Here is a 12,026-nt window from a genome sequence, read left to right on the forward strand (position 1 = left end):
GCCTCCCACATAAAATAAATATAACCATCTTAGCAATGTAAACAAGCCTACAACTAATAAAAAAAACAGTTAAAAACAACACTGATAGAGAAAATCTGGTACAAGCTGATTAGGAAAATGTCCACTATTGTCAGTGTTAAAATGTACAAGAGAAACCTGGTGAAGATAATGTGATCTGTACACCCCTCATTACAGTCCATTTATTTACTAATGAGTGTCTGAGAGGAGCGAATCAATAAGAGCATTCATCTTCAGAGAGGCTTTACTGCTGACAGCCAGCTGACGAGGAGGAGCAGAGCCACGATGCAGAGGAGGAGGAGGAGGAGGAGGGAGAGGCCGTCTGTGTGGAACCAAGCTGGTCTCTGCTCCCATGTGTTGGCTCATATTTGCAGGGACAGACTGGTGAGTGTGCGCTCCGTACTGGTGCGAGTCACAGATGCTTTTGAGAGGCTCCCACCACGAGGGGTCACTCTTGACACTTGGCTTTCTGTTCCAGCTTGAGTTTCAGCTCACACATGGCTGCGAGAGGAACTAGAGGACGCCAGACAGTCAGCTTTGATATTATGACAAAAGAGCAAAATGATATATAACAGAAGAGGGTGGCTCAGTGAAGCATGGTGGACTTACTCTGTCCTGAAATGTCTGTGTGGGCTCTCATCCTTATGTCCCGGCCATCCTTGGAGGTTGAGAAGGTGGAGGTGGAGGTAGAGGGGGTAGAGGAGGAAGAGGATTGGAGTGATGAAGAAGAGGCCCATTTGCGAAGACCACCAGTTGGAGGCATAATTGCTTGCTTTGGGGTGTTTTTCTCCAGCTCTATGAAATACCAAAAACACACAATGATTCATGGGCATAAAAGGATAAGTAGAGAGTTTTATTGTTTAATAAAAAAGAGTTTTGCACTTAATTAGCATTTAGGAGTTAAATAATGGGTTGCACGGACAAGGATTCGTTTTTAAACCTGATTAAATCATGGTTTTAACTTAAATATATGTTGCATCAAACTTTTAAACTACCCTAAAATGAAGAAAGATCAAATTTAAACCTCTCTTTAAAGCTCAGTTGAACAGAACACCATGAACTCTGAACATTAACTTCCAGTTCAAGATGTTGTGAAGACGACACGATGGGGCCGTTCAAATGGACTCTCTTAAATCTCTTAAACACAATAAACAATCCCATTTCAACACGCCATTAGACACAGTATTAACTTTAAACTTAAACTTGAAGAAGTTAAACTTTTAAAGTGGCTGCCTTTTGGAGATGCACTGAGAAAAAAAAAGTTTAAAAAGAATCAAGCTTTTTCACTTTTCCAGTGATGAAATAGATAAGTCATGATTTTCGTCATTCGTTAGGTAAGGGGAAAATACTTTCATTGTGAGTTTCTAAGATTGATAGATAAGACGAAGGGCAGTGGAACCTCCTGGGAACCCTCTGCTGTTTGAACACAGACTTTATTTAGCAACAGCAGTGGAAAAAAATGAAGTCAAGCCTGTTGATGTTTGCGAGACAGAAAAACAAAGGGCAGGAATGACAGATCGACTGACTGATGGGGCTGGAGGCAGAACAGTTACACTCACCGTGGTCATTTAAATATATGGGTTCTTCTACTACAGGTGCAGGTGCTTTTTCAGGAGTCCGTGTTCTTGGAGCTGCGGGAAAACAAAATGTAATTATAATTGTTACAGGGTTGATATACTGTAAGATAATAATGACTGATGGTTACAACTGTTGTCACAGGACCCTTGTGAAAAATAGCCACCACACCAAGCTTGAAAATGAACATGAATAGTACAAACATGTCTGGTCAGTTAAAGGTGTGGATTACTAGTGGCATGTCTGAAGGAAGGGTCGGATGGTCCACTACTTTGAATTTTAATTAAATCATGCTGGTGTTATTTTGATCATGATTGTGATATACGGGCTGATCATTTTTACATAAAAAGTTTAATTTTAACTTTAAAAAACTATTAAAGTCACAATGATGTGACATTTGTTGGAATCTGTACCAAACAAACATGTTTTCTTTCATCTGGAGAACAATATTTTTTTTGGCCAGCGTATCTCTGCAGCAACAAATTTTTCCCTTCTCAAAAAATTGCCGCCTCTGGGATTTGGATTTTGGCCATATTGCAATTTTGATAACGTTTGGCCACCCTAATTCAGACTGAAATTATTACTATAAACACAGACTGTCCGACGGATTGGCATGACATTTGGTTCAGACGATCACGTCCTCCGCAGGTGATTTGAAAAACATCATCACCTTTAGTTTGTTCCATCCTTTGGTTTATGATGAAATAGCTGCAAAACTAATGACATCAGCTTCAGCTGCACTTGTACTGTGTTTAGTGCTAATTAGAATGACTCTGAAGAAGAGGCTTCATAAGCAGCTGATTCTGTGGCAACAGAAACACTATGAGTCTTTTTTTCAGGTGATTCTATACTAATGAAAATATACTTGTACATATTCTATCAATAAATCCCTGAAAGTCTTACTCATCGGACATTTAGCATGCCAGCACGTTAGCATTATCATTTTAGCATGTTAGCCCTCAGTTCAAAGAACCACTTGATAATAAAATTGAGATAATAAATTTAATACAAAACAGTCACACAGCCAGTAGTAGTCTACTTGCTGTAGAACAATGGTTCCCAACCTAGACGTCTTGACCCCAACAAAGGGTCTCAGGACAATTCTGAGGGGTCGCCAGATGTTTAGAGGTCAGGTAAACAGAAAAACACTGACCTGCTAGACCAAATAATACTTATTTTTTTCATGCCTTCTTTATTTCTTTTGACTTTCTAGATAATTTGACTTTGACTTTCTCAGATATTTTTAATTGGTTGGAAACCACTGCTGTTGACTCTTAGTCTTGACAACATTTGCTTGAGTTACGAAGTCTAAAGTAAAACAGAACTCTGTGGAGGAATTTCTACCTGTTGACAAGGGCTCTAAAACAAGCAAAGGGGAGGGGTGGCTAAGTCGACTCACAATGCAATCATACCCCCACAGGAAAACTTCTGTGTTATCACGGTGGTTCAAAAGTCAAAACGATTCTCATTTTCAGGTGATTAGACACTAATGAAAACATACTTGTGAATATTGTATTTAATTTCTGACGTATTCTACCAGTAAAGTCACATAAATCTAAAGTTGTTTGCTTCATGAGGAAAAAAAACAAAAACAAATAAAAGTTTTTTGTGTCACTGTGATTTGGAAAAAGTCCAACGTTAAACCACGCAGTTGTAGAGGTGGAATATCCACATACCTGCATACGTCACTGGGCCAAAGCAAACAGGTCTGACATACAATGAAAATAGTTTAGTTGCTGGATGTGAGTGTGTGTGTGTGTGTGTGTGTGTGTGTGTGTGTGTGTGTGTGTGTGTGTGTGTGTGTGTGTTCTTGTACTAATGATCACATTACCTGGTTTTGGGGGTACAGCAGGAGGGGCCTGCTCAACATGATTCTCTCCATTCTCTTTATCAGCCTTAACAAATGCTGTAAAAAAGTGAAGTTCAATTAGTCATGTATACCTTTCAGTAAAAGTATATGTGTGACATACAGAATAATAATTACACAGCTAAAAATGTGACCTTACTGAAATAAGAAGTGACTGAACAAAATAAAAAGAGTGAAGAATAAATCAAGTGAAAGAAAAAATGGGAAGAAAACATATCAGTTTTTGTACATACATATGTTTTTTTCATATGCCTCTTCAATGATGAGAGGAATCAAAACTCCGTCAGTTGTTTCCACTAAATAGTTGATAACGTCATGTAGCGTGGCACATGGGACCTGCACAGAGAAAAACTTTTTAACAACCTACGAACAATGAAATGCACACAGGAAATAAAACAGGGTGTGTTTTAAGACTTGACTCAACCGCAATAACAGATTTTACAGAATTTAGTTTAATTGTTGATTGTGTCACGATTGCTGAGAAGGAAGTCTTGTAGAACTATGTAAGCTAATAAACATCACCAGTGCACACATACACACTGCAGGCAACACAATGAACAGAGATGCCTCATGTCACTGGCAGCTCAACGTCCACAGAGTCTAGACGTAATATGACTGTGATAAACATCATGTGACATTTTTATTGCCACCTCTGTGTTTACTGGTAATCACCCTCTGCTTTTCCAGGAGCTCATGTGCTACAGTTACTCTAAAGTTCATCCTCTCCGTCACCTGAATAATAATAAACTTCTCTTAACACTTACAGGATTGTCCACATCGATGGCGAAGCCTCCGTTAGGTTGACGAGTTACCTTATAGTGTCTGAATACAGAGCTGATAGAGAAAGAGAGAGGGAGCCAGTCAAAACACAAATAAAATAAATGATATAGTCCACAAAAAAACAGCATGCAACACAGGTGAAGCATGTTGAAACTGTGATTTGGTTTGTACTGGGGCTGCATTACAGAAAACATATCATAGCCCACTCTATGTCTTTGATCTCTCAAGTTAGCATTGCTAAATTTCCCAAAAAGAACATCTTTGGATTTCTCTACACATGTTAACAAAACCTCTAATTCATCTGTCTTTTGGTTAAGTTCCTGTTTTTCAGTGAGATGAGAAAGGTAGTGCCGGTTGCTCCGTAACTGACTTAAACCTTAATAAGCAGGATTTACTAACCTGAGATAAGATTCCTAAAGTTAGTAAGGATTTGTGTCTGTAATACCAAACCGTGAAAAATCCTTAAACTATATTAACATTTAAGATAAGAACTTTCTGTATAGATTAATTGATGACACAGTAGCTGTGTTGTAGTCTATGTCCAAGTGTGTGTGTATTAGATCTGTGTAGGAGTATGTGTGTTTATGCTTTGAGTAGGTATGTGTGTGTTTACCCGCCAAGGTCTTGTCTGGTGGTGACAGCGAAGGAGTTTCCTCCACTGCCAGGCCTCAGCAGCAGGTTTCCTCTCTTGGCTTCTCTCTCAAGCAGCAGCTCTGCCTCCAAACGCTGCACGCTGTAGTAACACCTGCAGGAACGCCAGAAAGCACGGTGATGAAGTGTGAAAGCCTACAAAGGTCTTTTTTGAGATACAAAACAGCAAAGACCGAGCTGAGCTGTGCTCTCTTGAGACGCTCTGCTCCAGATCTTTTGGTCCTGAAACCTCCTGATACCACACACATTCAGTCTGGATTTAAAATTCACAATGCCACTTTTTTTTTCCTCAATAATTCAATGGGGGTTTGGATGTTTTTATAAAAGAGCTTCGATCTGTTAATCTGAAACCCCAAAGTGAAGATACATAGTTTTCCCTGGACAGCACTGTTACGCAAAATTATAAATACTTCGTAATCTTCTGGGGGCTGGTATAACAGTGCAGCTGTAAAGATGCAGGTTTTTATTCCTATATGGTGGGAAATTGGTAAAACCACTGAAAAGAATCACACATCTTCACAGAAAACAAATTGGATTGTAAGTTTAAAGTGGACAGATGATTTTTCAACTCTCCTTCTATTGTTTTCAACTGGTATCATTGTTCAAAGACGACACTTTCACAATCAACATTTATTTCATAATAATAAATTAAAGAAAAAAACTTCACTTCAACTAGAGAAGGCAATTTCTGAAGAATTCGCAGGTATAATTTGTATGAAGAGGCAGGTGAAGGAGTATGAATACATCTAGACCAAAGTACGAAGGAGGAGACAGGAGTTTAAAGTGCGAGAAAAACTGTGAAAATATGTCTGGAGTTGAACAGCTGTGTGTCTGCACTTTAAATACTGAAATACTGCCAGGAAATCCTCTTCTCAAATATTCATTTTGGTCACATGTTTTGTATCACAGTATGATCACAGTGTCAACATGGTCAAATACTCACGCTGGCATGTCTGCTTGAAGACTAATGTAAGGACTGGAGCTGGTGGCGGCAGGTAGAAAGACGGTTTTTATTCTGTCCTTTTCTCTTTGGTCTTCTTGTTTTAGCGATTTGACCTGGGCTGGTAGGACAGTTTTTATCCTGTCCTTCTCCTTTTCTACTGCCTCTTTGAGAGAGTGGATCTGGCCTGGCAGCAGGTTGAGGGAGGCTGGTACTGACAGCTACAGGGAGACACAGTTTCTGCATTAAATCATCTGTGCAAATGAGGGCCTGGCGTGAATTATGGGCCTCTTAAATAATGTGAAACATGTTTAATATGCAAATGTTTATTGTCGAGCTAAATGTTGGACACCACAGACCTCAGCCACAGATTGAATGTAGCCCTTCCACAGCTCACGAGCCTCTGAATTAGGAACCTGTAGAGGCATCAACAAAAACTGTGTAAATAAAGAAATGCTTTTTAAAAAAGAGAGAATGATTTACATAGTTTCCACTGTACATATTCCCTTACAGTGATTTTGATATTTCCATCCTTCATCTGGAGGTTGAGTCTGGCTGCATCTAACTTCCAATCCTGGCTGCTGTCATCCGTTATTGAGATGAATCCACTGAGCTCCAGTTTCTCTACATACTGATGAAACAAACACACCATGACACATGGAGTGACATGTAATTCCCAAGTGTTGTTGCTTTACAGAGAACAGTTTTAATTGAAAACATCTAAATCTGTCTCTTACAGCAGCCAGAGTCTCTCTGGTTACTTACGTCACTGTCTTTCTTGTCATTGAAGAAGAACAGCGTGCTTCCACACAAACAGGTCCACAGTTTTCGAGACGTCTGCACACAAACAGAGACATTCAGACTGAAACATAATATAGGGGAGGTCGGGGAGTGTTGTGGCACTGGGTCAGTTGTAACACTGTCAGATTTAAGTGTTATTGTATTGTACATGCAGAGGTTTGTCTAAAGTAGCAGCTTATCTAGTTAAACTGTGAGGATTTGCATTCATGCTGCCTTCAAGCCCCCATGATGAACCAGTTATGTAATGGCTGCTCATTTACCACGTCTGTGACAGTTATTGTGACATATGCACAACTGTAAAATCAAAACAGTTGAGAAATCTCAAAATTTCCCAGCAATTTACTTCAATAGATTAAACTCTTACATATTGCAAATCAAAGGAAAAAGGGAGTTTTTCCGCTAAACACATTATACATGTTAGAACATAGTTAGAACTAAATAAAAAGTAACTGGACTTTGACTGTTCTTCATGATTTCTGTGTTCAGGACCTCAAACATGTGTTGGAGCTGTGGTCCCCCAACACGGTATCAACCCCACGAACCAACACACGAATGACACCGCCTCCTTTTTTCATGATTCTGAGACCTAATTTTACATACTTAATGATTTTTGTAATCATTGAAATTTGGCTGGGTGGTAAGTAACACACGTTTCTGTGGTCATTAACAACTAATGACGTTTTGTGGAGATAATTAACTTTTTTTCTTCAGATAAAGTTGAATCTTTGAGTTGTAGAATCCCCCAAAAAATGTATTTCAAAAATTGCTGAGTAAACTCACTGAAGGGAAAGTGAATAACAGTTACTAATTTAATATTTTCAACTGAGACCATTTCATTTTCAAGCACCCACATAATGACAAATCAGGTACACAGATAATTGTGAACAATTATACAAATTCCAGTTTGGGAGGGTCTCTAAAATTCAAAGATTCAAGTTTATCTAAGACAAGTAAAATATCACAACAAAATATTATAGGTGCGCAAAATTTTGTTTAGTTTATTTCCAAACTTAACAGTTTGACTTTACTCAAAACTCAAACATCTGGTGAAGGTAGCTGCCTTGAAATAAAGAGTTTTCTCAACTTTTTTTTTACATCAGGCAAACAGTCCACACACACATACAGTGTTTTTTAAATTGCTGACTTAATTCAACATTGTTCTTTCATGAATTGGATATTGTGAATCATAATTCAGCAAATTACCTTTCATTGTTAGACCTATCAACTGCTGGAGTTACAACTCACCCCAGTAGTGGTGTAGGTTGTAACAGCTGAACTCTTTGTATTTAATCTTAACTCACATAATCTTTGATTATGAAGTAGACGTCTAAGTGAGTTTTATTTGTAGTAGACAAATATGAGTCCTGTGTATCAAAGTTTGAGCAATCTAGTACAAACAACCACTGAGTTACAGATGGTAAAAGCAGGAAAAGATACAGAGATGAAGAGGAAAATTAAATCTAATTGTATTAACCGGAGAATAGATGTTTGTAACACAACGAGGAAAGAAACAGGGCAGCAGCAGGTGACATTTTTTGAGTAGATCCGATGAGTCAAGTGTTTGTAATAAAAACAGAAACTAATGTGTGACATTAATAACAACATTTAGTGTTGGAATTCATTGGAACACTAAATGGGAATCAGGTAAATGTGAGTGTGTCACCAGATTATTTATTTGTTTAGGAGTGGAATTCGTGAGTATTGCATGAATCAGAGTTTGTTGTCACCATTGTCTCTTTCAAATCAAAGCCACTGCTGACGTTGTGTGTTTCTAAACTCAAAATTACTTGTATAAAACAATAAGTAAAGTACTGAACTGTAAAACTGATAAGCCTCTAAAATAACGGAACAGCAGTAATATTCATTAGGGACTGGGATAGTTTTAAAGTGCCATGTGTAAACATTTTACACAATTTTATGTGCTCTCACCGGTTATACAGCCTCCTATCAGCAAGGACAGGGAAGAACAGCACAACTACAGGATTTACTATCTGTAAAGCCTGCCTTGCCAGTTTGCGTCTTTAGTTTTCCGTCAGTTCCTGGCTCGCTCTAATCTTTATGGCACAGTGAGCAGAGAAGCGGTCAGACCAGTTGGAGAGACACAAGTGCAGCTCGAAAACTCAAGTCAAAGTCCACAGGATTTACCAGAAACCATATAATGACATAAAGGCTGCTACGCCCATAGAAAACAACACTTAACCTGATTTTACCTGGTGCTGTGCATAAGGCACGCTGGTAAACCAGTGCAGTCATACACAGGATTAATGAAGTATAAAACATGTCATTACACTGTGGTTTTGTCATATTATGCACAGGCTGGTGTAGATAAGCTAATGAACACATTATAATTCCTTCTTATAAACAGAGCTCTGTACGTCACCACAGATCATTCTCTTATCAGTTCACCTTACAGGTGTTCAACTCCTCTGACGTTTAAGACACATCAAAGCTGATACCAGTTTTATTAAGATACCTGGCATCTACTGCACATTGTTGAGATATTACCATTCACGTTTCACTCACACACACACACACACACACACACACACACACACACACACACACACACACACACACACACACAAAAGCAGCCATCAACAAAAACAGCAGACCCATTTCACACATTTTGTTGTAATTAAAACTGAAGACATCAAACTGACCATAGGCTTCAGGAATTTGTGGTGGATATTTACAATTCTACAATTTTCTGTCATTTTATTGAGCAAACAATTAATCAAGTGATTAAAAAAGGAGATCATTCATTCATGAAAATAATTAAATAATTGTTAGATACAGCCCATACAGGCATACATTTTGTTAATGTCAATGTGATATTGTACAGGTTTTCTTAAACACTCTCTTTTTACTGAGATGTGATGATCTGACAAAAATTTCTAAACGCTATCTTTCATGCTCTGTTACTGTGACACATTTTGATGATACAGATAAAAACCACTAAAACCTCACAGATAACCCACAGTCAGGTTAGCCAACAGATATAACAACATAAAAGTCAGACTAATGGGTCTTTTTTTATCTGTTGCATCTGAAACAATCTTCTCTATTGTTTTGCACAGAAAAACAAATCTCCAATATTCTCTGAGAAGTTACCTTATCTTTAAAAGATCTTTTCTCCAGGAATCCTTCATAGTAAGGTGTTTGCAGCTGATCCTTTTGTCGTGTTCTCCTCGCCATCACAGGAGTGTAGATACTTAAATAAAACAGAACTTATATACAGATTTGACTAAGGCTGTGTAGTAGACCTGTTCATTAATATATCAGCAGGTTCTGCCTGGTCTTTCTAAAGCTCTCTTGTTCTTGTCTGTCACTGAGTCTAGAGGCTACAGTGTCCTCACGTCTGATTGGTTAACGTGTGGAGTGGGCGGATGTTTTTAAAATATCCGCAGGTGAGTCTGCTGCTGACGTAGAGCCTTCTCAAGGATGGAAATCACCTGCCTGGAGGCTTCACCGAAACTACTACCAGTATGTGACTGGAATATTATGTGTTTACAGACTGACTGGATGCTGGAAAAGATTTCATGTTACCGGCAATTTGGGCATGTAACATTTTCCAACTGATAGATAGATAGATAGATAGATAGATAGATAGATAGATAGATAGATAGATAGATAGATAGATAGATAGATAGATAGATAGATAGATAGATAGATAGATAGATAGATAGATAGATAGATAGATAGATCGATAGATAGATAGATAGATAGATCTTTTAGGCTACACAAGTATGAGTCTTCTTTTCATGCCACTCTCTACTTGTACTCCTCTACAGTTTATAGGAAAATATATGACTTCATTCTGCACTACAGTTATTTGACAGCTAAAGTTATTAATCAATCTACCTTTTAGTCCAGTCATTCCCAGGGACTGGGATGTGACTCACAGGTGGACCACGGGAGATTTTATTTGGGCAGATAAATAAAGAGGAAGAAGTTCTGCAAATTTAAAATTTATATCCATAGTGCGCTTTTTATACAGCATGTTAAATTTAAAAATCTTTGTATTGTTTTAATGGCAAGAGGAAGCAAAAACAATGAGATAGCTTGGTAACTAAGCATGAATACATTTATTTCACATTTGTAAAGCATTAAATGTGTGTATATGTTTTCAATAACTGTGTCAAGATAAGATGGTGATGTGGAAATGATCACAATGTTCACGTACACAAATTAACTCTTCCTACGATTTACTGATGAGGCTTATTTTGAACTGGGATTGCTGTATTTTGTTATTTTTTATAAAAGTTTGGGAAACACTGTATTAGATGATTGACTGAAAACTTATTGGCAACTACTTTAATAGTTTAATCCTATAAAGTCATTTTTCATGCACAAACAAGTCATGGTTCCAGCCTCACAAGAGTGAGGATTTACTGCTTTTCCTTTTAATTATTTTAATTTATTTTGTAATTGTGGCACCATTTCTCACTATTTTCTTTTTCAATTTTACTAAGCAAGTAATCAATTGATTAATTATCAATCAATTATAATCAGCCAGTTATTCAATAATAAAAATAATCATTAGTTGCAGTCCTAATCAAATACACCTCAAACAAATACAGCAGTAAAATCCTGTTTTTACTTCAATGCACCAGTAATAATAATCTAATAATATATAATAATATAACAGCAGGGGACATTTTTCTGCTGTGGAGTCTTTTACTTTCAATACATTAAGTACTTTTTCCTGATTGATTATACTGTATTACATACTTTTACTTTGACTGAGTTAAATTAAATGCAAGTCTTTTATTTTTTTACAGTGTGGTGTTGGAATGTTTGTATGTTAAGTAATGAGTCCTTCACTACTGTGCATAAGTGAACAGGCAGAGGCCTGATGGAAACTCTGACATTTGTATCAAGAGACATAGATGGGGGCTCCCTCTGCTGGAGAATAGGAGGAATTTGTCAAACATACTGTCAGTTTACACCAAGCTACAACTTCTTCGGTCTAACAGTCCCAAGATACACAAAGAAGACCGACTTCCAGTTTGGACTTCCGGTATGAAGTAGAGCTATGGCAGCGCCCTTGTCCGCCATCTTCCCTGCAGCCAGGTCCCTCTCAACTTTGTCATGACACCTGTCATGAACATGAAGGTGTGAATGTTTATGACATAGTCATGAGGTGTCAATTATGTCACCTCACTGCTAGCGAACAACAGACAGCAGTTAGGCTACTTTAGCAACAAGTAAACCAGCTAACTGCTATCTGTCCAAATCACCTCAGTGTTGTACTCTGTCATCAACCTGGCCTTATAACACTTAATGACGTCATTATGACAAGTCCGAATGACTCCATTTTACTTGAAGTTCAGGAAGTTATTCATCGTTACAACCACCGTTACAACCTAGGATTTTGAATATTTTATGTCAATT

The 12,026-nt window shown here is 37.8% G+C and overlaps 1 protein-coding gene across 1 annotated transcript; it reads right to left on the reverse strand.

Moving 5' to 3' along the window:
• Window positions 1–316: 316 nt before the first annotated feature.
• LOC146323753 (signal-transducing adaptor protein 1-like) lies at window positions 317–9,947 on the reverse strand. Its single transcript, XM_084722855.1, has 12 exons — window positions 9,744–9,947; window positions 6,597–6,668; window positions 6,343–6,462; window positions 6,191–6,247; window positions 5,835–6,052; window positions 4,854–4,985; window positions 4,225–4,294; window positions 3,694–3,796; window positions 3,425–3,499; window positions 1,578–1,649; window positions 628–813; window positions 317–531 (listed from the first exon to the last, which is right to left on the reverse strand). Exons 1-12 carry the CDS (start codon window positions 9,825–9,827, stop codon window positions 467–469), a joined length of 1,254 nt encoding a protein of 417 aa, XP_084578981.1. The 5' UTR covers window positions 9,828–9,947; the 3' UTR covers window positions 317–466.
• Window positions 9,948–12,026: the final 2,079 nt, after the last annotated feature.

Source organism: Lutjanus erythropterus, chromosome 7 (genome assembly GCF_056507025.1).
Source record: "Lutjanus erythropterus isolate fLutEry1 chromosome 7, fLutEry1.hap2, whole genome shotgun sequence".
NCBI classification, from domain to species: Eukaryota; Metazoa; Chordata; class Actinopteri; order Lutjaniformes; family Lutjanidae; genus Lutjanus; species Lutjanus erythropterus.